This window comes from Fringilla coelebs (assembly GCF_963513975.1).
Source record: "Fringilla coelebs genome assembly, chromosome: 31".
Classification (NCBI taxonomy): domain Eukaryota; kingdom Metazoa; phylum Chordata; class Aves; order Passeriformes; family Fringillidae; genus Fringilla; species Fringilla coelebs.
The window spans coordinates 1,609,919-1,637,488 of NC_140057.1; the positions used below are offsets into that span (position 1 = coordinate 1,609,919).

General features: G+C 51.9%; 3 protein-coding genes across 3 annotated transcripts in view; all 3 read right to left on the minus strand.

The window, feature by feature from the left end:
- The window catches only part of LOC311164362 (uncharacterized protein), a 103,293-nt gene extending 97,809 nt beyond the window's left edge, over nt 1–5,484 (minus strand). The window contains exon 1 of the mRNA XM_084223799.1: nt 5,400–5,484. The gene's annotated coding sequence lies outside the window, so the exon portion shown is untranslated. The remainder of the gene's footprint in view (nt 1–5,399) is intronic.
- Nucleotides 1–27,570, minus strand: part of LOC311164361 (uncharacterized protein) — a 185,950-nt gene that overhangs the window by 1,805 nt on the left and 156,575 nt on the right. The window lies entirely within an intron of this gene.
- Nucleotides 23,654–27,570, minus strand: part of LOC311164359 (class I histocompatibility antigen, F10 alpha chain-like) — a 109,308-nt gene continuing 105,391 nt past the window's right edge. The window contains exons 8-9 of the mRNA XM_084223790.1: nt 24,348–24,459; nt 23,654–23,672 (exon numbers count right to left, since the gene is read on the minus strand). Of these exons, the coding sequence (XP_084079916.1) occupies nt 23,669–23,672; nt 24,348–24,459 (116 nt within the window). The 3' untranslated portion in view covers nt 23,654–23,668. The remainder of the gene's footprint in view (nt 23,673–24,347; nt 24,460–27,570) is intronic.

Consider the following 27,570-nt stretch of genomic DNA (forward strand, 5'->3'; position numbering starts at 1 on the left):
TGCCATGAGTTGGGAGTTCCTCAATGCCCAAGTTCATCTCATTAAGTCACTGGGCATCTTGTTCTCTAAGAATCTCCAAAACACAAAAATTCAGCACAAAAATACTCCAAAAATCAATCAAAACACAGATCAAAAACACAGATCAAAAACTTCCCAAACATCAAGATTCAGAAAAAACCCCCTCCAAAATATAAAGATTCAGAACCCACAAAAAACCATAGTGCAAAAATTAGCCCAAGAAAGCTCAGAAACACCAAGATTCACCCCTATGAAACCCCTGGATCCCCCCCCTTGGTAACCTGCTGCATGTGGGGGGTGGGAAACGCTCCTGGGGCTGGGGGGGAGGCTGCAGATACAGGGAGGGGTGGAATCTTGTGGTTCTCCCTGTTTCTGCTTTTCCTTCTCCTCCTGTATCACTACTCTTCCTCACACTCCTCTTCCTCCTGCTATTCCTTCTTCTCCTGCACAATCCCACCTACTCCTCCCATGTGCAGTGTTTGACCATTTTGTTCCTCAACCCTGCATCTCCTTCCCTTCTCCTCCTGCCCCCAGGCCCAGCACCCACTGCCGGCTCCCTCTTCCCCCCAAACCCACAGCATCCCACCGCAGGGGCAGGGATGGAGCTGGGCCAGCTCGGGCTGGGGCAGCGCTGGGCTCTCGGCCGCTCCCGCCCGCACTCGCTCCCCACTGCAGCCGCTCCCGCCAGCACAGAGCGGGGGGGCCCGGCCTTGGCGCTGCCCCACTCCCACCTCCCCAAATTCCCCTCGCGGGGGGCGCTGGGGCCAAACGGGGAGCGCAGGTGGGGAACGCTGCGAGCTGCGGCTCTGCCTGGCAACTGGTGAGTCATCAGCAGTGCGTGCTCTGATTGGCTGAGCACTGCCTGAGGGCTGGGGCTGCAGCAAGGGGGGACACCCTGCTCCAGGGGGGATGTCCCGCAAATGGGGGACCCCATGAAAGGAAAGAGAAGGAAAGTGTCTTTACAAACAGATGCTGTGAATCTGCTCAGAGATAGGGCCAGGGACGCGTACATAAGGAAGTGACAGGAGAAGACATCAGGTTCAGAAAATGCTTTTAGTTGATGCTGCTCATCATTATTAGTTGTTATTAATTGATGCTGTTATTTGATGCTGCTGTTATTAGACTGCTGCTCAGCCAAGATCCTGCTAAAATCATGAACTTCGAGAAGAATTTAACAGACTTAACAGAGACATGAATATTGTTTGCGGAAAATGTGGGGAGCATATTAGGAAGGGTGTACGTATTAGGTGGATTGGGATGTCTGTAACTCTCAAGTACTTGAGCCAATGTGTAAAGGGCAGATATTCAATTATCTCCCTTGCAATTCATGTCTGCAATTCTTTACTCTAATGCAATTCTCCACCTACTGCAGGCTGGAGATAAGGGATGCACATTTAAAGCAGCAGGCTCTGGCCAGAATCCTGTCTCCTGTGAAATCTCTCCCACGGGAAGCTGGGCTGGCACTGACCCTGCCTTGGCACTTTGCTGTTCCCAACACCCACCCAGGATATCGGCTCCTGCCTAAGGAGTGCAAAGCAGCCCCACTGGTGGCCAAGTGGCCCATGCCAAGTGTCCCTGAGGCCACAAACAGCCGCCAGCACAGCTCAGCACGGGGGGACCCCTCAGCCTCGGCTCAAGGGCTCTCAAGCCCCGGAGATTTGCACTCCCCGCCCGCAGCAGCAGCAGGGGAGGCCGCCACTCAGCTGCCCTGAAGGCAACGCAGCAGCAGCCAGGGCTCCACAGCGGGCCAAGCCCCTGCGCCTGCCCACACATCCTCTGCTCAAATCCTCTGCCTGGCCACCCTCCTCGGCATCTCCAGCCCCTGGGGCCAAGCCTTGCTGCCACTGCTGCAGCTTCAGCGCTTGCTGGGCCTGCCCTGCCACAGCTGCTGGGGAACACAAGGGCACAATTCCACTCTGGGGCTCACTTACACTCACACACGGGGCTGCCTGCGATTGCACGGCTGCAAAATTCACCATCTAATATTCCTTACAATTTTTTACATTGTATTTCTCTACTCAGGCTTGGTTTGCCTTTGCCTTGGGGAATTACGATGGTTTTTTTCAAGGGATGTTACACCACTCAATGGAGATGAGTTTAACATCTCAACAGACTGGGAACAGCCCAAAGATGCCCACAGAGATAACGACCAGCAACAAAACATCAACCAACAGCAGCAAACAGCAACCAACAGCTACCCCAGACACTGCCCCCGGCAGAGCTGGAGACACCTGGTCTGGAAAAGGCTGAGAAGGAAATCCAGGAGTGTGCACCTCATCAACATCACAGGCAAAGAAATCCGGGTCCCACAGGAAACCAAATACTAACAACTACACAACTTGGAAACAATGAACATTAAACCAGTGGATTTAGATTGGTTCAGACTGTATCAAATTTAAGAAAAATCCAGTAAAATTCAAATGTCTCATGGAATGATTTTCTCTCCACACCCAGGCTATTTGTGAAAGAAATTATTTCTTTGCTCATCCTGGCCAAAAGAACACCCGGGCCAGAATAAGGTAAAGCCTTGATTTAATGTTGTTGGAGACTTTTTGCTCTTCCCCCAGGTTTGGTCACAAGATTGCACCATTAGCATGTCTTCCCTAATATTCCTACTTTTATATTGTCAGTTTGCTTTGGGACAGGGGTGTGAGAATCAAGTTTTACTCTTAGGAGAAGTATGAAAAACGTTTATTTCTTTGGGGGTTTTTTGTGCATGTGTGTGTGTGCCTGCTAGTGATGGCAAAATTTTCATCTCGGATTTCGATGTTCACCTTCAGGCTGCATTCTGAAAAATCAGAAGAGCTTCAAAGGTAACTTTTAACACATAAAGAGTTAAAAAAAAAAAGGAGAAACAAAAAGCAGTGAGGGGAAAGGGTGGGAACCCCTGGGTCACTGGATGGCTGCTCTGCAAGAGAAGCTTCATTCCAGGCAGCCTGGAGAGGAGCTTTAGAAATGCAAATTAACACTGCAGGGCAAAGTGTGGGCAATGTACCTGGGTCTCTTGCCTGGGGCAGGAATTGGGCTCATTCCCTCTGCCCCTCACCCCAAGCTCTGCCTGCTTGCACTGATGGAATTTGCACAGCTCCAGGCAGAGCCGTGCTGAGGATATCTGACTGCAACAGAAATGGGTTCAGCTGCAAAGGGAAACAACAAATGGAGAATGTTAGGAAAACACCACTAAAAAGTTGGGGGGAATCATCCCTCTGCCCACTGCAACACCTGCTGTCACTCTCTGTGTTATATAGGGGGTATTAGACCACTTTATTTTGGGATTTGGAGGGGGTCTTTTGTGGTTTTTGGTTATTTAGGAAACTCAGTTAGGAATCCAAGAATGTTATGTTTAAATTACAGAAAAGCAATCAATTGATGCAGCCCTGGCTCCTGAGGGAGCACTAAAAATGGGCAAAAGCTGAAAGGCCACCAGGACAAATCCCACAACACCATGGACCAGCCCCTGGGAACCCTCAGGAACTCATTTCTGGAGCCAAGGAAACCATTTCTCATTCAATGGCATCGTTAGATTACAAGCTCTCCTCCAAATAATAACCAGCCAGACAGCTCCAGCTCCTGACCTTCCTGCTGACCAATCCACTGGAATGAGGAACACAACATTTCACCAGGGGATGGGATCAGATCATCTGTTAGCAGGGAAAGGAGGAGTTGTGGAAAATTAAATGACTCAAGCTGCTGTTGGCAAATAGATGACACAGGAAAAGTGGTGAAGCAGATAACAAAGGAAATAAGAAAGCAGCTCATGGACTGATCCAAACGTGGAAAGGATGGGAATGGGACACGGTTTTGTGGCTCCCTGGCAGACCATGGATTAAACGAATGCTGTTTCTCATCTCATGTGCTGTGAAAAATGCGTATTTTATGATTGGCGTTTTGCAAATATCAAAATGAATATTATATGTGTTGTGTTAGAAAGTAATGCTGTAATAATTCTCTTAAGTACTGTGTTAAATATAGCCCTGGGTTGTAACAAAATGTTAAAATAGAAACTATGCTATGTAAGATACATTTTTTTGCAGAAAGAACTTGCAGCAAGCTAGCAGCCACAGGACATCAGAATCTTTCTATCAGAAGAAAGGAACTTCTTCCCACCTCCAAGGCCCTGTTAGGATTAGGAGGAAGAAGTTGAGGATGACCAGACAGAATCCTTTGTTACAATGGAATTTATGCATCATGTATGAAGTGTATGAATATGCAACAGGCTGTTGTTTTGAAGGGTTAATCCTTTGTTAACAGGGTCCTTTCTCTGGCTTGTGCTGCCCAGAAAAAGGCACCCAGACATCCCTAAAACTTTGTTTTTATTGTCTCAAATTGTCTTAATTCAAATGGTCTATATTATTATTACTCTAATTGTACTATTATTTTTATAACTATTTCACTACTATTAAACCTTTGAAATTTTAAAAACAAGTGACTGGCGTTTTTCATATGGGCTACAGCAACTCTCATCTTTTCACCATGCTCCACACCTCGAGAGTGCAGCTCATTCAGCAGGTGAGCCAGGGGATGCAGGGGGCAGCCAGGCCTCCTGATCCAGAAACGGCTCCAGAGGGACAGGGAATGGGGGCAATGAGAATAATCCAAAACAAAAAAACACTCAGGAAATGAGATTGACTCAACAGTAATTCATGTTTGTAAAGACAATGGGTGAAAAAACAAAGAGGAGGGATTGCAAGGAATAAAACAAATGAGTCTTCACAAAGAGATGGTGTCAGTCTGCTTGGAGATAGGGTCAGGGACTTGTACAGATTTAAAAGAGTTACTAATTGACACGGACTCCTGCTCAGCCAAGGTCCCACGAAATTCCTCAACATCAAGAGCAAAAACAGAGATTTAATGCAGCTATGAATTTAGGGTGTGATACTAAAGGGGGTGCACAGTAAAGGGCACATACAGCAGGCAGATCGGGGAGTCTTGGAACCTTTCGAGTACCTCGGCCAGTGCGGTGAGGGGAGGGAGAGAAGCGGCCGGGAAATGAGAATAAAAAGCGAGGCTAAGATTGAAAGAGCGTCTGGGAAATGCCCCACGGCCTCTCCCTCTGCTCAGCAATAAAGTCACTTGCACAGGACTCCTCTGGCTGCCCCGGGCACAGAAACCTCCGGCAAAGGGAATTTCCCCGCACAGCCCCGGCACGGGGCAGCCCCCTCTGTCCCAGCCACACGAACCGGGCCGAGCCAGCGCTGCTCCGCCAGCGGCTCCTGCCGAGGCAGCGCCGGCAAGGAGACCGCGGGCAGCCGCTCCCGCAGCGCCCTCAGCCCAGGGCCCACACGGCCCGGACACGGCACAACCCACCCGCCGGAGCCCCCTGCCGCCCCCGAGGCCCGCAGCGAGCCCCGAGCCCCCGCACAACCCAGCGCGGCTCCCACCTGCGCCGCGGCCGCCTCCGAGCTCCGCCGCCGCCTCCCCGCGCTCCGCCCGCTGCCGCCGCTCCCGGGCCCGCACACGCGCTCCGCCAATGGCGCCGCTGCGCAGCCACGGCCGCCCTCAGCCCGGCCCCGGGGCCCTGCTCCGCCCCGCTCCCGCCAATCAGCGCGCCACAACCACGACTGACGGCACCAACGCCCAATCGCAGCCAGGCCCGGGCTCTGCACGCGCCACGGCCCCGCCCCGCGCTCTCAGGGCCCCCCGGGCTGCGTGAGGGCAAAGGCGGAGCTGAGGAACAGCCCTGGGCCGGGCCCGGGCCCGAGGGGGATTGGGCTGCAAACACAAACAAACTTCTCCGCAGCTCCCGCCACGGCTTTCCCGGCACTGCCGCTTCGGTGCCTCCGGCTCAGCAGGAAGCCCTGGAGCCTCACTTCTCTGGGGCCCTAATTAGGAGCATTAGATCTTTGATTTCCCCCAAGAAGGGAAAACCAACCAGAACTCCTTCGACTGCGTGGAGGAGCGGAGAGACTTCTGGCAGAAAACGACAAAAATGGTTCTTCCCCAAGTTGGGAAGCAGCAAGTAAACAGAAGTGATGCGGGCCCGCCCAGCAGCGCCTCTCTGCCGTCCCAGCTGACGCCCTCGCCGGCTGCTCCAGGCTCAAGGGCAGACCGGGAGCTCTGGGAAGGGGCCCCGGCTCAGGGCGCAGCCCCCGGGGCAGCCCCACGGCCCCCACGGCAGCTCCAAGGCTCCTCCAGCCGGGATGGAACGTGGCAGCGGGAGCAGGGGAAGGGACGCGGCTGCCGGAGCCAGGGGAACACGAGAGACATCGGGGACGCTTCACGAACATTTAATGCAAAAGATAAAATGATAAGAAAGGCAAAAGCAACAGCAACAGTGTCACCATAGCACAGGGCCACACGGGGACATGTCCCATTGGAGTGCGGTGATGCTGTCCCAGTGCCGGGCACCCACCAAAGCCGCTCTCTCACTGCCCTCCACAGCCGGACAGAGGAGACAAAATTGAACCAGGGGTTCAGGGGTTCAGCTAAGGACCAGGAGAGCTCTCTCATCAAACATCATCACTGTTTCACCTTCTTTTCCTGCTCCTGCTCCTCCTTTTCCTCTCTCCCTCCTCTTCCTCCTTCCTAATCCCACCTCCTCCCCAGTTCCTGCCTTCTCTGTATTTGGACTGGAGAACTTTGCTTGTTTTTAGAAGTAGAACAAAGTTCCCCGATGGAACAAGGCTTGCTGCTTTTAGTCAGAAGTGTCAGTGACTAAAGGTGACGTTTCCTTTGCTTTGGTCCCGTCCTTGTTCCTCCTCAGTGTTCAGGCTGGGCTATGGGGTGTCCTTGTGTGCTGCATTTTGCGAGTTCCTCTTGCATCCTTTGGGCAAGAGGTGGTGCCCTGGGAGGGTTCTTTGTGCTCCTTTGTGACACAGGAGAACCTTGCAGGCGGTTTCTGCGTGAGCTGCTGCTGTGCTGTCACAGGAGCAGTGCCACGTCCCCGCGGTGTTCCCGTTGCTGTGGGACACGGAGCCTTCAGTGGCCAGAGTGGCTCTGGGCTCGTTGCCGGAGGATCCTCCTGCCCGAGGCATTCTCAGCAGCCAGCCCAGCCCTGACGGGTGTCCTGCTGTGCTTGCAGGGCTACAGGCAGCAGACGTGTGCAGCGCAGCCAAAATGATCCAGCAGGTGGCTGCTGCAGTCTGCACTCTGTACTCGGTGGCTTATTCGGGCTATTTTTTAACCCACTTGGCACGTAAGTCGAGCCTTTCCCTGGGTGCAGCATCTGTGGCTCTGGGCTTGCTGTGTGCTTTCTGTTCTTCCTCTGGCGCTGAGCTGACTTTGGAACCAAATCGCCATGAAGGCAGCATTGCTTTGGGAGAGCTCCTGCCAGCAGCTGCAGCTGAAAAAGGGGGTGTCTGCAGCCAGCGGGGCGTGCCCAGCATTTGCAATGAGCCCTGGGGGGTTCTGTTCCCTCAGGCAGGGAGTCTGTGCCGGCAGAGCCTGCAACTGCCTCCGTTTGCTGCTCCGGCCAAGAACTGAGCCAGCCCAGTATTTTGTGCTGTTCTCTTGCTTGCTGTGGGCAGGGACTGTGGCTCCTGGAGGGATGCTGTGAAAGCAAAATGCTCTCTTGGGGTTGCCTTGCTGCGTGGCATTTCCCAGCACTGGCAGTTTTTCTCCTAACAGCATCTGGTTCATGTTCCCTCTCCCATTGCAGGGCACTTCTTCTGTGGATCCCGAGCAGCTCCTCCTTCGGTGAGTGGGAAAGGAACCTTTGGTGTTTGGAACTGTGCAGCAAGCAGTGAGCTTGGCATGTGGCAGCTGAGTGCCAGCCTGGGAGGCTGAAGGAAAGTTCCTGTCAGTGTCTTTGCAGCTGCAGCAGCAGCAGCAAAGGGATCCCTGTCAGTTTTCTCCTTTTCTGCTGAAGAGCTTCTGAAGAGCTGCAGGTCTGCTTTTGCAGGCAGAGGATTGCTTGCTGGCTTTAGCCATGCTGGAATATCGAATTCCCAGCAATAAGTGGCAGTGTTGAGTTTATCCCATTGTTAGTTGGAACAGCTCCAAACCCAATTTCTGCTTAGTGCAGCTGGATGTGCAGCTGAGGATAAATAAGGTTGGAACTGAGACAGAACTTCCCGTCCCTTACGCTGCCGTCTGTCCACAGGGCACCAAAGCAGCACCAGCACCTCCTGTGGCTCCCTCTGCTTCCAAAGAGGAGGCCAAAGAGGGGGAAGAGAGCAGAGAGCTTCCCGCTGTTCTGGGGGACGAGGGCGAACATCCCGCGGTGTGGGAATGCAGCGGCGAGGCTCCCGCGGGGTGGGACAAGGACAGCGGACATCTCCCGGCGTGGGACGAGGACGGTGGATGTCCCCTGGAGTGGGACCAGAATGGCCAAGCTCCCAAGGCATGGGATGAGGGTGATGGAGATCTCCCTATGTGGGATGAGGATGGAGGACATCCTGTGGCTTGGGAAGAGGAGGATGAACATCTCCCAGCATGGGAAGTAGACAGTGAATGTCCTGTGGCTTGGAAAGAGAATGACGAACCTGCAGCCTTTGGGGAAGAAGATGGAGAAGCTGCAGAATATTGGGAAGAGGATGGAGAACCTCCCTCTGCTTGGGAAGAGGACAATGAACCTCCCTCCGCTGTGGAATCCTGGGATGAAGATTCTGAGAGCAGCACAGCCCTGCAGGCAGAGGGGAGAGGGGAGTGGTGCCTGATGCAGCTGAGTACGTCTGCTCTGTTCCTGGGTGCCCGAGCAGGGGGCTGTGTGTGTGTCCCGGCATCAGCTGCAGCCAGTGTTGCTCTGCAGCTGAATGTCACCAATCCATTTCTTGTCCTTGCCCAGCTGAGAGCAAGGGGCTGACGGCCCCAGGGAGTGGGGCTGCCTTGTGGCTCTGCTGCAGGGCGGGCTCTCCCTCTGGGAGGGAGCGTCTTCCACGTGGTTTCTTTCAGGGAACACCGTGAGCCAGGAGGAGCCTGCCCAGAAATACCTGGAGGTGGAGCAGCTTGGCCGAGGGTAAGTGCGCGGCAGCTCCTTCTGCACAAGCAGGGCCAGGGCTTGTGCTGGAGCAGGATCAAGTGAGAAGTCAGGAGAGCTCCAAACACCTTCAGACCCTGGGCCACCAGCCTGCTGTCTCTCAGTGCTGATCACAATTGATAACTTCTTCTCTGCTGTTTTGTCTCCAGGGCTTTCGGAACCGTTTCTAGGGGACTGGACAGGGCCACTGGAGGAGAGGTGAGTGTCAACACGCCCAGCACGTCTGGCAGCTCTGCAGGGCTTTCCCCTCTGCTGGGAGCTGTGGCTGCAGCTTTGGGGGCCAGCAGAGCTTTCCTGGCCAGGCTGCTGCTCTGAAGGCAGAGCAGTGTCAGCCTGCAGAGCACAGCTGGGACAGGCTTGGTCCTTCTGAAGTGCCCAAAGGAATGCAAGGAGGGCAGCGGTGTCTGTCAGAGCAGGACACGCTGCCTTGGTCTCCATATCTAAAAGTGGGAATGCATCAGCTGCTGGAGACTGAGGCCAAATTGATCTTCATGCCAGCCTCAGACAGGAACACTATTTAGCAGTTTTTGCATCCTGACTTTCATCTTCAAAGGGTACCTCAAGGCCTACTTAGGGAGAGATCCTGTTTGGGCTCAATTTGGGGTTTTAGTCAACTTCAGCTGTTCACAGAGGGCGAGGTAGAGAAATGAGAAGATGGATGTCCAGATCAAAGCTCTCTCCTAAATCCTGCAGGTGTGTTTGGGTCTGGTGTCAGAGACAGCCTGTGACAGGGATCATCTGAGCTATGGATGTGTGTGTTTGCTTTGATGTACAATCCCAAACAGAGCAGTTGGATCTGAGATCATGACCAAGTCCCATAGAATTGTCAAAGGGTTCCTGGCTGTTTTGCTCTGTTTTCGCAGAACCAGCATTACGTCCTGCTTGCAAAATGTGTTTGAATAATAATAATGAGAGAGTTGAGGCCATTTGAGAAGACCGTAGGTGCAGAGAATGTTGTCAGAGCTTTGAGGCTGACAGCTGAGGGACCATTTCTGCAGAGCTTGCAGGGCCAAATGTCTCTGGCCATGTGTGCTGTGAGCAGCCCCCAGGGAGCAGAGCAATGGGCTGTGGGAATGGCCCTTGCTGAGCTCTGGTGTCCCATGCCAGGGCAGTTTGGCCCAGCCCGGCTGCGTCGCTCCAAAAAGACTCGCTGCGTGTTTGCTGTGGCCTCCTGCCACAGACTGCTGCAGTGAAAGGGCTGCAATGTCCCTTCAGGTGGCCATCAAGAAAGTGAGTCTGCGAGGGCAGAGCAGGGAACGAGCTGTCAATGAGCTCCTGCTGCTGAAGGACAAGAAGCACCCCAACATTGTCAACTCTTTGGACAGGTGAGTGCTTCAGCTCTTATCCCGTGCCCGGGCCCTGCGTTAACCTTTCCTGGCATCCGTAGTCTGTAGCCTGTTTTGAAAGTGCCTGAGCCAGCCACATCTTCCCAAAACAGCAGCCTGGCAGTTCACTCCCTCCATGTGCTTTTGCTCCTTTGCTTTGGTCTTTCCTTCAAGTGGACCCTGTTTGCTCTTTCTTCCAGCAAGTGCTGATGAAGCACAGCAGAAATTATTTCCCTTGGCTTCTACTTCCCAGCCCTTTTCCATTGCTACAGATGCCCAGAAGAGCAGGGTCTTGTTTCCAGAAATGCCTCATTTGCCCATTTTTCACTGGCCTTGCCTGTTTCTGAAGGGACTTTCTGAAAGGTTTTCTGGCTGCTCTTGTGCCAAGGGCTGCACTGCCTCGTCCCCTGGATAACCCTGGCAGTTGTGTTGCCTTGTTCTGGAGGGAATGGTGGCACTGAGGAGTTCAGAAGCTGAAGCAGCTGGGGGCAAGTGTTGTGGTTCCACAGTGATCTGGGCTGTTGCTAAACTGCATTTTTCAGCTGCTTGCCATCTAAGGCCTCTCCTTTCTCCCAGGTGTCTCCTTCTTCTTTAGACTGTGCAGATTCCAAGGGCTGTGCAGCCTGGCAGGAATGTCTCTCCATCTGATTCTGTCCTCACTGACAAGTGACCTGAAAAAAAAATTCCACTCCAGGCTTTTCCATGGGGGAATTGAGCAGTGCCCATTCATCTCCATGCCTTTGTTTTCCTCTTGCAGCTTCCTTGTAGATGGAGATCTCTGGCTGGTGATGGAATACATGGATGGAGGAACTTTGCAGGACGTTGTCAGGCAGACCCGCATGGCTGAGGGAGAGATGGCAGCTGTCAGTCGGGAGGTGAGGGATCCTGCTTGTCACTGCCATGGCTGGGACACGATGGTCCTTGCAAAGAGGGCGTGAGAACAGGAGTGGCTCCATGCTCAGGGCTTTGTTTCTGTGTTGTTTTCATGAGCTGGAGAAGAAAGAGCCTTGGCAGTGAACGGCCTGCCAGCATCACTGCACTTCTGCTCTGTTCTTGTTCTCTCTCTGCAGCTGTTGTGTTACTCTCTGTCTTTTTTTGGATTTGATTTGCTGTTCTCAGCTTTGCCTTGAAGCGTTTGCCTGGAGCTTGTGTGCACTACACTCGTGGCCTGTGACAGCAAAGCTGCTGCTGGCAGAATTCTGAGCTGTCCTTTCTTGTGTGATCTGTTGCGGCCATTGGTTTTAGCCCTGGTGTTTCTTGTTCTCTCTCAGTGTCTGCAGGGCCTGGATTTCCTCCATTCCAACCGTGTGATCCACAGAGACGTGAAGAGCTCCAACATCCTGCTGGGCATGGCCGGCTCTGTCAGGCTGGGTGGGTGTTCCTGGGCAGGCACGGCGCTGCCGGGCTGCGGGTGTGGGGCTGCTTCCCAGGGAGGGCCAGAGCCCCACAAGGGCTGCTGGGGGCACTGCCCGGCCCCTGCTGCCAGCTGAGAGCGGCTGCCCCTGCAGAGAGCTCAGGAGAGGAGCAGGGTGCCAGCAGTGCCTCTGCTCTGCCTCTGACAGGGTTTGTTTGTGTCCTCAGCTGATTTTGGCCTCTGCGCTCAGCTCAGCCCTGGGCAGGACCAGCGCAGCTCCATGGTGGGCACTGCTCACTGGATGGCCCCAGAAGTTGTGACCAGATCCCCTTATGGCACCAAGGTGGACATCTGGTCCTTTGGGATCGTGGCCATGGAGATGGTGGAGGGAGAACCTCCTTACTGCAGGGAAACGGCGGCCATGGTGAGAGGCAAATTCTGCAGTGGTTGCAGAGGCCTGTGAGCACAGGGGGACCCTGCCCTGGGAGCAGCAGCTGGAGGTTTCTGCACAGAGGAAGGGAATTCCCAGAGGACTCCAGCCTCAGCACAGACCAACATTCTGCAGTCTCCAGCAACAATTTGCTTAGGGTTTTACATTGTTGCAGCTCTTCTGGCTGAGAGGATGACCTGAAAATGTGAAGCAAAGTGCATCAGCTGTAATGTCATCTTGCAAGAAAACCCCAAACCAACCCTAAATCCCACCCCAAACCCAACAAGTTTTCCGCAGGTGTTTCTAAATTTGTTGTGAGAATATTTTCCCCCTGATTCTTCTCACTGGGAAACTTGTCTAAATCCTGAAGATGATTGTTTAACATCCCCGTAGTCTACCATATTTCTTTCCTAGTCCAAGCTACTTTCTCTGTGTCACCAAAGCTGAGCTTTCTGCAACACCCAGCTCCTGTTTCTTGCCTGGCAGTTTCTGGGGTGGGGCATCAGAAATGCATTTACTTGAGTGTCAGTGGCACTGCAGAGATGCACTTGATGGAAGAATCCTCTGAAATAACGCAGTCAGACCACAGTGACTCTGGAGAATGGCCTGTAAAGCTGGTGTCCACATTTGGAGAAGCAAAATGTGCTATTTGTGATGGAGGTTCCTACTGACAGAGTCAGGCAATGAAAGTGGCTCTCAAGGCGAGATCATTTGGATGTTGCCGTGGCTGTGGCAGCCGCAGGGTTTGGGTTTTTTGTCTGGCATAGAACAATGAGGTGTGAGCAGCATCTGTGTCAGGGAGGAAAGTGCCCCTGTGCCAGGGGCTGGGGAGCCGGGGTGGCTGTGAGCGCGTGTGGGTGTGAAGGAAGCTGGCAGAGCGCTGAGTTTGCTTTCCCTGCAGGCTCGCGCTCGGATCCGGCAGAACGGGACCCCGCAGCTGCAGGAGCCCAGGCGCCTGTCGGCTCTGCTGCGGGACTTCCTCGAGTGCAGCCTGGAGCCGGACGAGGAGCAGCGCTGGGCTGCCCAGGAGCTGCTGCAGGTGAATGCCAAGGGCTGCCGGGGAAGCAGCAGCGCCAGGGAGGGGTTTTCTTGTGGGGCCCCCTCCGACAGTCTCCAGTCTGGCTGCTTTGCACACGCAGAGCCAGCAGAATCCTGGCCTGCTCTGCCTTGGCAGGCTCCTTTCCAGCTCAGCTGCACCTGGTGCCCACAGCCAGCAGGGACATCTTCAAGCAGCTCAGGGGGCTCCGAGCCCTGCCTGACCTGAGCTTGGATGTTTCCAGGGAGGAGGCACCTCCCGCATCTCTGGGCACCCTCTGTCAGTGTTCCCCCACTCTCCTGGTTAAAACATTCTTCCTCACATCTACTCTGAGCCTGCTTCCCTCTCTTGAGTTTCAAAGCATTTCCCTTTGTCCTGTTGCAAGAGAGCCTGGGAGGAACTTGACTCTGGAAAGTAACAGTTCATTTCTTTCTTTTTTATCTTTTGTGCAGCACCCATTTTTGTCATCAGCCAAGCCTCTCTCCAGCCTGACCCACCTTATCATTGAATCAAAGAAACTGAAGGAGCAGCAGAAGAGATGAAGCCCTTGGGGACAGCTTCTTGTTACAGTAGTTAGGACAACGATTTCATTATGGTAGTTAGGAATTCTAGTTAGTTATGGTAGTTAGAACTTCTACTTAGTTATGGTAGTTAGTACTGCTAGTTTCTTAGGGTAGTTAGTACAACCTGAATGTTATGGTAGTTAGGACAGCCTGTTTGTTATGGCTCTTAGGACAGCCTGTTTTTTATGGCAGTTTTTTTGAATAAAAACTCTCTTAAACCTCAGCTCCCTTGCCGTGTCCCTTCCTTCTCCCGCTGTGGCTCAGCTGCCCGGAGCAATGTGAGGGGAGAGCGGGCCCAGCCTGGCCCAGAGCTGAGCCCCAGCAGAGCCCTGGCAGAGCCCAGAGCAGCCTGGGCCCCTGCAGAGTCAGCCTGGAAGGAGGCGCTTGGAGCCTTCTGGGCTGCACCCGGCTCTTGGGGACAAACTGTGTGTGCTGGAAAATGCCAGCGGCTCTGCAGGAGGGCAGGAGGGGCCCGGGGAAGGCCCAAGTGCTCCATGCAAGGGAAAAACCTGCCCTGGCTTTGGGATAAAGAACTGGGTAGTGTTGGCTTCTGTTATTATGTATTGACTTGTGCAAATTATTCTTAATCACAACGAGTTTGATATAGTACAGTCTGTATTCACTTTTCACTGCTTTTGCTATAGTATAATTTGTCAGTTTCTTGTGGCCAGTGCCCTGGCCCCTGTGTAGCTCATATCCTCAGGACATCATTTATGGATTATCCTGGTTTCCTGCTGGCCTTGTTTGTCCCCAGTCAGGCAGGCACAGCTCGGATAGCTCAGTCCTTTGCAGACCGACTGTCTGAATGCCCAAGCTGCTCTTAGCCACAGGCAACCTCAGCAAGCCCAAAGGATTTCAGCTCTTCAGTGATTCAGCTCTCTTATGGTTCCAGCTCTTTGCTTGCTCAGGAGCCTGGCAGGCTGGCCAGGAAGCAGTGGCTGTGAGAGAGGAGAAGGCAGCCCTGGGGCTCCACAGCCATGGTTTTATTGGGGGGTCTGTGAAGGGTTCCAGTGATGGCTCTTCTGGCCAGAATGGGCTAAAGCAGCCCCTTCTATAGGGCTAGAGAGGATCAGGAATTGTCCATTAGCAGGGGTTAAGGAGAAGTGACCTATGGGGTCACAGAGATATAAACTGGGCTTTGAAAGGCAGAAGAGAGGGGCTTCTGGCTTTTTCACCATGACTTGGCATTTCCTCTCTAGGCCTCAGCCCTACAGTGACCTTTAGCCAGGCCTGGGCCTGCTACAACTCCACTTTCTGTTTTTAGAAAAAATGACATTCCCTGTAGTTCTTTTGAAACAGTGAGCAAGGCATGAGAACATAGCTAATACAATAACATCTACAAGGAGAATCCACAACATTCCCTTAACCAAAGATGCAACCCATCCTGTTAGTCCCCACTGTCCACAAAGGTCATTGACCCAGTCTGGGGTTTTTTCTGCTTTCAAGTCCTTCAGGAGATCTTTCAGTTTCTGGATGTTTGCATTGATGGATTCTGAGTGTGAGGAGAGACTGAAGCAGCACATCCCTTCGAAGTCTTCCCAGCCGTGTCCCTGGGCAAGCAGCAGGAAGTCAATCGCAGCTCGGTTCTGGAGTGAAGCTTGTCTTGTGGTTTCTGCTCCCTTTAAGAGATCGCTCAGGGCAGCAGATGTAGCGTTAGCTTGTTTACTGAGCCAGCACCCAAGGTGATTTATTTCACCAAGGGCTTTGGCTGCAGCTACCCAGTGTAGGAATAGGGAGACAGCAATCTTTTCAGGTTTGTTCCAATCGTATTTTCATCAAATTCAGTGTAGGATCTTTTGTGGCTTCTTAATTAGCTTTCTTTTTTCCAATTATGTAACAGGGTGATATTTGGAGTGAGGGTAGAAAGTTTCCCAAGGGTACAGGGACCTCCCTGTAGTCAGGAGGGGATCCCAGCCCACACTCTGCCACCACTGATGAGAAAAGTTCCCTTGGGTAATACTTTGGGGTGGAGAGAGGACACAGAGATCACACAAGCAGTGTAATTCACCAGTTGGGATAGTTACAGGCTTTGTTAATGGGTGATATGTCTTTTCAGTATGTGTTTTTTGTCTGGTCAATTTCTGGCCAATTGTTTTTCGGGCATCTAAAGTAAAATTTGGCACAGTATGCAGCCTTGGAGGACCCCAGCAGATCCAATCCTTGGGGTTCCTCTAGAGCATGGGGCAGCATTTTTGTCCACTCGTCCCAGGTATCTGCCAGGTTGGGTCTCGTACCTGTGGTGCAGAGGAGCTCTGAGTTATAGACAGGCCAATCATCTGCTGCGAAGGGAATTCCTACCAGGCATGTGGAAAGTGGGTTATCAATGCTTCCCATGGATCAGCACATGTTATCCTGTTTTAATGTCTTTGCTAAGGTTACCCAAACGTTATGGCTGGGCTGAGGGCTAATCCAGCCGAAGGCACACGGAATGGTGAAGAACATCCAGGCAGCAGTGAGGTCAGCACCAAAGGAGATATTTTTCATCTTTGGACAGGAATGGAACTTCTGATAGGGAATATAAGCAAAATTCATTATCTTTATGGTGGGAGGGGAGGGTTTACTCCCTCATTCTTTTATCTGTTCCTTCCCCTCCTCCCCTCCTCTTTTTTATTTTTAATTTTTATTTCCAAGCTAAGGGAGGTGGATAAAGTTAAGGGATTTTGAAAAAGAGTTAGGAAAAGGGAATAATAGGGGTTTTGGGGTAGAAAAGGAGTAACAGCATATAATTCAGAGAGCACTTTTGTGTTCAGACTATCTTTGGCTCATGGTTTGATGCAGCAGAATGTTATTCAGCTTTCTATTTTGTCTGCTGTGGTGTGGTGGGGCGGTCTGTTCTTCTGTTTGTGGGTATTTGGTGATGTCTTCATCTCCAGGCAGAACTGGTTTGGTTTTGAGGAGGTCTTGTGTTTGACTCAGGGGAGTTCTTCTCACTGTTTGCAGGAGTAGTGTTTGCAGTGCCTAGGTATGGGTTTGTGTTTTTTCCTGGGTACCATCTTGGACCAGAGGGTAGCAGCACGCACACATATCCTCAGCCCCAGGTAATCAACTGGAAAGCCCCAGAAATTTGGTGTGTTTCGGGGTCCTTCACGAGCACAGGTGGTTTCTCAGTGAGCTTTGCTTGGGTGGTATTTGCAAAGTGGTGAAGTTTTGGTGGATCAGGCTCTGATGCTGTACAGTTCAGGAAGTTGATGACACAGAGAGCCTTGCAAAATCTTTCCACTGGAGATGTGATTCTCGTGTCTATGTTCTGTTGGTTGAGGACTCATTTGAGGTTTGATGTGTCCTTTCCACAGTGGATTGTCCTGTGGGGTTTGCAGGTATGCCTGTCTTGTGTGCTATCCCCCATTCACTGAAGAACTCCTTTAACTCACGGGAGGTATGGGCAGGTCCATTATCTGTTTTGATCTCCTTTGGTACTCCTAGGGTGGCAAAGGCAAGGAGGAAGTGTTTTATTGTGTGCTGTGTAATTTCTCCTGGATGTGATGATGTAAATACCGCTCCTGAAAACGTGTTGACCGATACATGCAGGTATTTTGACCTTCCAAAAGTGTGAAGTGAGTCACATCTGTGTGCCACAGCTGGCAGCTGTTCAGACCTCGGGGATTGACTCCCCTCTCCACAGATGGTATCTGATAGCTTTGACAGTTTGGGCATGTAGCAACAATAGCTTTTGCTTGCTCTTTTGAAAGTTTGAACATTCTGATAAGGGCAGGTACATTTTGATGAAAAATGTGACAACTTTGCCTGGGCAAAGATGTTAGGAACATTGGGCAAAGGTGTTGGGAACATTGGCAGTTTGTACTGCCATGGCTAATGCATCCACTTTCCTGTCCCCTTCTGCAATGAAACCTGGGAGGTCAGTGTGGGACCTCACATGCATTATATGGTAAGGTTGCTTTCTGTGGGAGATTAAGTGTATTAATTTAGACATCAATTGGTATAACTTTGGAAACCTCTTTGGGAAGAGCATGTTCGGCTCTCATAGCTATACCAGCAACATCAGCTGAATCTGTGACCAGATTGAAAGGTTTGTCTTTGAACTTTTCAAAGGTTCTGACAACAGCTGCTAACTCTGCAATCTGTGGAGATCCCTCCACTATTTGTATGTCAGATTCCCATTTTTGTGTCCAAGGGTCTTTCCATGTCATTACAGCCTTTTCAGAGGACCCTGAGCCATCTGTAAAGATGGTTAGAGCTTTGAGGGGCGTTCTACTTTGGACTAATTTTGGGGTCAGATGAAAGGTTACATCAGGATTAAAAAGTTTGTGGTTTGGGACCTGAACTGAAATTTGGCCTGTATAGCTATCTAGGGAAAAATGGAGATTTTCACTGGTCTGGAGCAAATTCTCCAAATCCCCAGTGGTCAGTGGCAAGTATACTCATGTGAACTCACACCCTGCAAGAGAGCAGAGGCGAGTTCTGGCCTTTTTTATTAAATGTGCCATGATTTCCTGGAAGGTGGTAATTGTCTTTGTAGGTTGGATGTTTGTAAAAGTCCATTCCAGTCTCGAAGCTGAAAGTCCCATTGGAAAATCAGTCCATGGAATCGAGGTGCTTTTTCCAGGATGACGAACTGGAGAGGCAGGCTGGGCTCGAAGCGATGGGCTCTGCGTGAGGACGGGGCTTCCTGGACCTTGGTGATGGCACCTTGGGCTTCTGTCGTGAGAGTGCACGGAGAGTCCAGCTCTGCCTTGCCACGAAGAAGGTTGAACAGGGGAGCAAGGTCCTCTGTTGTAATTCCCAGCAGTGGATGTACCCAGTTGGTGGATCTGCACAGGCTGTGTAAGTGTCTCAGCGTTTTTGGGTCGTCTTGGATGGCGAGCTGCTGGGGTACGATGCTCCTTTCCCGCATCTGGACTCCAAGGCAGGTCCATGGGTTGCTGTACTGTATTTGGTCCTCACGAATCTCAAATCCTGCCTTTCCTGTGGTTTCAATGCTCCTTTTAACTGCTTTGTCTAAGTAATCTTTATCTGATGCACAAACCAGGATATCATCCATATAGGGGTGGATGACAGCATTTGGAAATAGCTTCTGAACAGGAGACAGGGTGTGAGCCACGTACCACTGGCATATATTGGGGCTGTTTGTTAGTCCTTGAGGTTAAAAACACCAATGATATCTTTTGAGTGAGGCCTCTTTGTTAAGAGAGGGGACAGAGAAAGCAAACTGCGGAGCGTCCTGGGGGTGCAGTGCAATGCTGAAGAAACAGTCCTTAATATCGATGATAGCAAGTGTCCAGTCTCTAGGCAGCATCAATGGGGAGGGCAGGCCAGGCTGGAGGGGGCCCATGGTCTCGATGGCCTTGTTGATCTTGTGAAGGTTGTGGAGGAGCCTGCACCTGTCCGTTCCAGGCTCTGGTAGAACAAAGACTGGAGAGTTCCAAGGGCTGGTGGTCTCGACGATGTGGCCTTTGGCGAGCTGTTCGTCCACGAGGGCTTGTAGTGCAGGCAGCTTTACTGTAGAGAGGGGCCAGTGTTCAATCCAGGTCGGGTCATGGCATTTCCAGGTGAGACGAGGGGTTTCTGGCAGTGCGCGCTCCTCAGTGGCCCCGGTTAGAAATCCCGAGTGGGAATTCGTAGGGAAGCCCCCACTGGGATAAAACGTCCCTGCCCAAATGGTGATGGGGGCCCTTACCACAAATGGACAAATGGTTGCCAGCTGGCCTTCAGGCCCTTCCATGAGGATGTTGTTCTTGCTTCGCATGGATACAGGAGCTCCCCAATCCCTGAAATCCTGCCTGCAGCAGGTTGTAGATCCCAGCGTGCTCGCCAATCCGAGCGAGCGATGATGGTCACGTCAGCACCGGTGTCCAGCATCCCACCAGGCAGGTGGATCTTCTCCCCTCTGCAGGTGAGACTGCATTCGATGGTAGGCCTGCTTGGTCCCACAGCTTGAGCCCACATTGCTGTAGGGGGGAGAGGAATCTGTTCCCTGTGATTCTTTGGGAGTAGAAAGGCTTGTGCGATTGGAGTTCCCTTTGAAAGGAAAATGGTAAGTCCATGCAGCACACCTGGACAAGAATCTCTTGTCCCGGGAGCACTGTTTGTACTTCTGGAACAACAAAGATTTCCTTTGGGTTAAGGAGAGTGTCACCTATAATTAAGATGTCAGAAGGACCACCTTTTGGTCCATATTTGCCTGTGGGAATATGATGAACCTTTCCATTATTAAAGTCAATGGACAGAGCAGTTACCAGCTGGTGGCGGGTTCCCATCTGGATCACCCCGTGTGTTGGATCCTCTCTCTGTGGTCTGGAACCTCCTGGGATGGTCCGTGGTTGGGTCTGGGTGGCCTTTGATTTGTTGTCACAGCCCGGGGCTCCACCGGGCTGCGCGAGGCGTTTCCCGGACGCTGCTGTAGCGCTGCTGATTCTGGGGGCTCTGATGGGTGCAGCGAGGGTATCGGGGGGGTGTTCTCTCAGGACAATCCTTTATATAATGCCCTATATCACCACAGTGAAAGCCTGGTCTTTAGAAGCCATTGCTGCATATGCACCAGAGACTCCTTCTGCAATACCCTTAGCAACACTTGGGCCACTGTATTATCAGTGGACAAGTGAGGTGTGCAGCATTCCAGCATTTGCTCTATGGTAGGGTCTGTATCAATGGTAGAGACCTCAGAATTGTTTTACATTTTTCATTGGAATTGCTCATGGCCAGTTTACATAACAGTTCCTTTCTTGCCTCTGAGCTCTCTATTTGTTTGTCCAAAGCATCTTTAATCCTGTTCACAAATTTGATAAAGCTTTCATCTACTCCTTGTTTAATAGTAGAAAAATGCATAGTGGGAATTGCCTCATCATGTATGAGAAGTAAAGAGGTTTTTGCTGCAAGTGCCACATCTTGCAGAGCTTCTCTGTTCAACGTCTCAAGGTGGTCTGCCGGTTTCTGTAATTCCCCTTCTCCAGCCAGCTGCTCCACTGCAAAATCTGTCCTATCAGCATCTGCTGAATAGGAGTCTGATAATGTTTTTAATTGTTTTTTCCAATGCCTTTCCCATAAAATATATTCTGCTGGAGAAAGCAGGCAGTACGATATGTTTTTAATGTCATGCAGAAGCAAGACGTGCTGAGAACATAGCTTCTAAGAAATTTCTAAAAATATGTGAACCTCTGCCATGTTCTTTGGCTCTATTTCTTAAATGTACGAGTTCCTTATTTGAGTTTGGCTTCCATGTCTTTATTGCCAACTCGCCTCCATTTCTCCCGTCTGTACTCTACAGGGAAAGCATTTATTTTTTCTGCCATCTGCCAATCACCTGCCTTAGTCGCCTCTCTCTTAATTAGAGCCCGTGGATCCATGTCCACTGTATCAGAACCAGAGTCACTGAACTGCTGCCGGCCTCCAATGAGGGGTTAAGGCGGGCAGTCTGTGTCCTGTGCATTTTTACGGCTTCTAGAAGCGGGTTTATTCAAAGGCTTTGGAGGCCGTGAGGAGGCGCGTGGCAGAGCTCGGCCAGGGGGAGACACCGTCGGAGCTGGGGTGGCAGCGCAGGGTACACACGGATGGGAGGGAGGGGCAGCACCGTGGGGGTCTCGAGATTCCATTCGGGTGACATGGAGGGTAGGAGGAAGGTTGGATAGTACGGGGGCGAGGACAAGGGGGTGGCGGGGTTGGGGGGACAGTGATATCGTGATATCGGCATGGCGTCGCGCGGATACAGCGCGGTTTGCTGGAGCTGGGGCGTGACTGCACACGGGGGGGCTCCTGCTGCCACAGGCAGGCTGCGGGGAGCGGGCGTACGCGCGGACACAGGAGCGGCGGCAGCCGGGACCGGGGCTCGGATCGGTAACGGCGCGGCGCGGGGGGAAGGTGGGGGAGCCGGGCCAGGGATGGGGCGCGGGAGGAGCGGCGGGGGAAGGCGGGCGGGCGGAGGCGGAGACCCTACGGGAGGGGCTGCAGCGGAAGCGGGGCGAGCGGCGATGAGGTTTGGGGAGAGGGCGGCAGTAGCCGCGGCGGCACCGGGCTGAGCCCCCGCGGGGCCGGGACCCGTGCCGGTGGAGAAGGGTTCGGCTGCGCTCTCAGAGGGTGGGCTGGTCTTCGCCGCATTCAGGGGGAAGGGCGGGGAGGGGAGGGACGGCGCAGACCCCGCGGGCGGCGGAGGAGGGGGTTTTAGGATGGACAGCGCAGAGAGCGAGGCAGATACTGTGGATGCAGTAGGACCCAGGGTTTCCCGGAGCAAGGAATCTCATTCCAATGCAAGATGTTTATCATGTTGCTTAGCATATGAAGGGGCATCTGTCTCTCTTGCGAAATGTGAGCTAGTTTTGTTTGCTTTCTCTACAGATTTCGTTATTAAGTGAAATAATGGCATATACTGAGTTACAAAGCAATCCTGGTTAGTTTGTAGGTTATATAATGCTGCCCCGACAGCGTCCCAGAATGGGTCTTTAGTAATTGTTTCTGTGTTAGTAATTGTTTAGTAATTGTTTCTGTGTTAGTATCAGGAAACTGAGAAAGTATCCATTTTATAAATTTCTTTAGGTTAGTCTTAGAAAGTTTACCATTTGATAAAGAGAAGTTGTTAGAAGATTTCTAGGATTAGTAAATATAAGTCTCTCTCGGTTTGGGACTGCCTTAAGGTACTATTTTTCAATCCCATTTTATCTATTCCTCCCAGCAGCCAAAACGAGATTAAAAAAAAATGAAAAAAACCCCCCAAAAAACAGAGAGGACAAAAAGAAATTTTTAGCGTGCTATAAGGCTGGTATAAATTTACATACTTCTTCAGCCTTGGGTCTAAGGGGCTGCTGGGAGACGTCTGCTCTGGCTGGCTCCTCAGAACTTTATTTGTTCAGATGTCTGATGGTTTGAGGGTCATCCAACCGTCCCTGCTGAGAATCCCTACTAAAACATAGGAGCCGCACCACAGCGGGGGCGCTTGTCCGAACGGCAGTTACAGTTTTTTGAAGAAAAACGCTGCTCCGTCTGGGAAGTATTCTTCACCTGTTCAGTGCGTCACTTGAAAAGCCACGGGGCTGCTTCTAGCCAGGTAGCTGGATTCCTGCAGGGTCAGTGGGCCCCAGCTGAGCAGTCTTGGCCCGGATAGCTCAGCCTTCTGGAGGCCGGGTGTCCAAAACCTGAACTGCTCTATAGCCGTGGCCACCTTAGCAAGCTCAGTGATTTTCAGCTTTAGTGATCTCAGCTCTTTCATAGTTTCAGCTCTCAGCTTGCTAAAGGTGCCTTGCCTTGGCTTCAGGCAGCACATGAAGAGAGAGAGAGGGAAGAGGCCTAGGCTGGTCCCACGGTGGTTTTATTGAGGGGTCTGTGAAGGGTTCTGGTGACAGCTCTTCTCCCAGTATGGGCTAAAGTAGCCCCTTATATAGGGGTACAAGGGCTCAGGAACTGACCAATTGTAAGGGTTAGGGGGGAAATAGCCTATAGGGTCACAGAGAGATAAGCTAGCCTGGAGGACCGGAGAGAGGGCTTCTGGCTTAGTTACTATGACTTGGCATTTTCTTATCTCTAAGCCTCAGTCCTCCATGGGGCTTTAGCCAGCCCCTGTCTGCTCCATCCCAGTGCCACCCCAGTCCCTTCCACTCCTTCTCAGCCCATTCCCAGTCCATTCCCAGTCTGCTCCCAGTTCACTGTAGGACTCCCACCCTCTCTCCCAGTGCCCCTCCATCCCCTCCCATCTCTCCCAGTCCATCCCAATCCATCCCAGTCCAATCTCAGTCTCTCACAGGCAATTCCCAGTCCATTCCCAATCCCTTCTACTTCATTCCCAGTCTCTCTCAAGGCCATTCCACCTCTTCCCTCTCTCTCCCAGTTTCCCCCAGCTGATCCCAGTGTGTCCCCGCTCTCTCCCAGTTCCCCCCACCGTGTCAGTCTCACTGGTGCCGTCGAGCTCCCAGCCCAGCACCAGCCGCCTGCTCTGCTCCATGATGAATTTCTGCCCTGCCCACATCCAGCTGAGGGGGTTCCAGGGCCAGCAGGAGCTCTCTGTGGTGGCCACCAACGTGATCCCTAGTGGGGACTGGACGCACCAGCTCCTGGTGCTGCTGGAAACTGCCCCCAGTGCGGGGTCACCTGCAGGTGGCAAGTGGAGCATGTCAGCCCTGAGCACCCCCCAAGCTGCGACTGGGGCACGGGGGAGGCACTGGGGGCACTGGGACAGCCACTGGGACGTGCTGCGAGTGACTGGGAAGGAGTTGGAGAGAGTGTGGTTGAAAGTGGGAGAGGGGCTGGTGGGTCTGGAAGGGCTGAGAAGGGGCTTGAAGGATGCTGGGGAGGGTGGGATTGGGATGGGGTTGGGGAGGTCCTGGTGGGCACAGGGAGGGAGTTTGTGGTGCTGGATGTAATTGGGAGGGAGGTGGGGATGGTGGATGCAACTGGGTGGGAGTTTGGGGTGCTGGGTGTAATTCGGAGGGATTTGAGTGGACCTGGAGGGGCTGGAAGGAGACTGGGGATGGCAGTGGTTGGGTTGAGGTTGGTTGGGCTGGGAAGAGACTGGGAGGAGTCTTGGTGAGTCCTGGTGGGGCTGGGAGGGAACTGGGAGACGGTTTGGGGGTCTTAGCAGGGTGGGGAGCAACTGGAATGGGGTAGTGGGATCCTCTGAGAGGGATGGGAGAGGCTTTGGTGGGTCCTGGGGAGGTTGGGAAGAAATTGGGGAGAGGTTTCAGGAGGTCCTGGATGGGCTGGGAGTGACTGGGAGGGTGCTTAGAGGGGTTTGGGGTGTCTGTGAGAGGTTTTGGGAGTCCTTACCCCTGCAGACCCCCCAGAGATGACACCGGACACCACCTGCACCAAGATGCTGACAGGAATCGGGGGCTCCGTGTTGGGCTTCGTCTTCCTGGTGCTGGGGCTCGGCTTCTACCTGTGCAAGAAGGTGAGGGGGGGTCCTGAGGGCCACGTCCCCCCTACCCCCAGGCATGTGTGCTCCCCCCGGGGCCCCCCAGCCCGGTGTCACCCCCTTTTCTCTGCCCTCAGAGCTCCTGAGCCGCCGGCGGCCGCAGCCCCTCCCCGTGGCCTCGGGCCCGGCCGGGACCCCCCGCTCCATCCCCTGCTGATTTTGGGGGTTCGTGTGTCCCCCCAGCCCCGCTGGCACTCACAAGAGAACCTGCAACACTTCATATGAAGAGTTAAGGCTTATTTTTTTATTATTTATTATTTTTTTAAGGCATCGTTCTTATGGTCTTGACCACCACATGGCCATGGCTGCACTGTGGTCATGGCTTGGTCACAATCATCTCATGCTCATGGCCATCTCATGGTCACAGTCCTGTCATGGTCACATTCATGGTCATCTGACTGTACTGGTCATCTTATGATCACAGCTGTGTCATGGTCATGGTCATCTCAGGGCCATCTCAGGGCTATGGTCATTTCCTGATGACCATCATCCTGAGCTCATGGTTATCTCACTGGAATGGTCAGCTCACAGTCCCCTCATGATCGTGATCACACATGGCCATGGTGTGTTGTGATCATCTCATGGCCATCTCTTGGTCACAATCATCTCATGCTCATGGTCATCTCTTTGTAATGCTCATCCCATGGTCCTGCTCGTGTCATGGTCATGGTCACGGTCATTGCATGGTCACGGTCATTTTATGATCATCTCATGTTCAACTCATCTGCCACAATCTTACCATGGTCATCTCTGGGCTATGGTTGGGTCATGGTTGTGGTCATGATCACAGTAGTCTCATGGCCTTTGCATGGTCATGGTCATTTGCTGATAGTCATCATCTCATCCTCTCAGTCATCTCATTGTTATGCTCATCTCATGGTCACAATCATATCATGATCAGCTCATGGCTATCTCATGGTCACGATGATCTCATGAGCGTGGTCATCTCACGGTCATCTCTTGGTCACACTCATCACATGCTCCCAGTAATCTCACATTCATGGTCATCTCATTGTAATGGTCATCTCATGACCATGGCTGTGTTGTAGTCACAGTCAGGGTCATGTCATGGTCATGGTCATCTCATTATCACAAATGTGTTATGATGATGGTCATCTCATGATTGTCTCATGGTCATCTCATGGCTGTGGTTGTGTCATGGTCATGGTCACAGCCATTTTCTGATCACCATTATTTGATGGTCATGGTTATCTCATGGTCATATCGCAGTCACCTCATGATCATGATCACACATGGCCTCAGTGTGTTGTTGTCATCTCATGGTCATCTCTTGGTCACAATCATCTCATGCTCATGGTTATATTGTTCTAATGGTCCTTGGTCCTGGTCATCTCATAGTCACAGTCATCTCATGGCCATTTCATGGTGATGATAATTTCCTGATCACCATCATTTCATGGTCATGGTCATCTCATGGTCATGTTCACAGTCATGGTCATAGTTCTGTCAAGTTCATATCATGGTCATAGTCATCATATGGTCACAGTCATCTCAAGGTCATGGTTGTGTCATGGTCATTGCATGGTCATGGTCATCTCATGATCATCTTGTGGCCCTTTCATGGACACTATCATGTCATGGTCTTGATCCTGTCATGGTCGTGGTTGTCTTACGGTCATGGTCATCTCATGATTACATCATAGTCCCAATGGTCTCATGGCCATTGTGTTGTGGTCCTATCATGGTCATCTCTTGGTCATAATCATCTCGTGCTCATGGTTGTTTCATTGTTATGATCATCTCATGGTCATTATTGTATCATGGCCATGGTCATCTCTTGTTCATCTCACGGTCTTTATGGCCCCATGGCCATGGTTAAGTTATGGTCACCTCATGACCTTGATCACGTAATGGCTGTGTCATGGTCATGAAATGCTCACGGTCATGAAATGGTCATGGTCATCTCATGGCTAACTCATGGCCACAGTCATGTCATAGTCACGGTCATGGACATTTCCTGAGCACCAACATCTCGTGTTCATGATCACTTCCTGATCACAATCATCTCATGCTCATGGTCCTCTCATGGTCACGATCTCATGCTCATGGCTGTGTCATGGTCATCTGATGGTCACAGTCTTCTCAAGGTCATGATCATCTCGTGGGCATGGTCACCATCATGGTCATCACATGGTCACGGTCACCTCCTGGTCATCTCGTGGTTAACTCATGGCCACGATCATATCATGGTCATCTCATGGTCATGGTTATGTCATGATGACAATAATAGCCACCTCATGGTCATGCATAGCAATGGGGATCAAAGACACACAGGCCTCCTTGCTTGCTCCAAAGAAGATCGTTTATTGTAATCAACCAAGCCTTTTTATACTTGAAGCTTAACCCAAACTTGACCAAACTTAACCGAAATAAGCACACATTGTCTGCCTGCCACTGCAGTGTTGCTACTGATGTGTCCCTTTACCCAATCAGCTCTCTCATCATGTCGTATCTACATGTCTCCCCAGCCAATCCCTGCCTCACACACAAGGTGACCACCAACCCGCAGATGAACCTTCCCAGAGTGCCTTTTGGTGAACAGAAGTGAACGGAAGTGAAGAGGATTGAACAAAGGGGGGAAAGCTCCTTATACTGTAAGGCTTTTCTTATTTCCCTCAGTTACGATCATCACCATCATCTTATGGTCACGATCATCTCATGATCATCTCACAGTCACCTCATGGCCACAATCGTCTCATAGCCATGGTTGTGTCATGATCATTTCATGGTCAGGATCACCACATAGCCATGGTGTGAGACAACTGTGGTCATCTCATGGTCACCTCTTGGTCAAGATCTTGTCACAGTCACAGTCATGGTCATCTGAAGGCCTTCATAATTTGTGTCCATGGTGGTGTCACGGTCATCTCGTGGTCATCCCATTGTCATGATCATCTTATGGTCATCTCATCGACGTGGCCATCTCATGGTCATAGCCATTTCCTGATCACCATCATCTCATGCTCAGGGTCATCTCACTGTAATGGTCATTTCATGACCGTGTCATTGTCACCTCACGGTCATCTCATGGCCACAATCATGCCAGGGTCACCT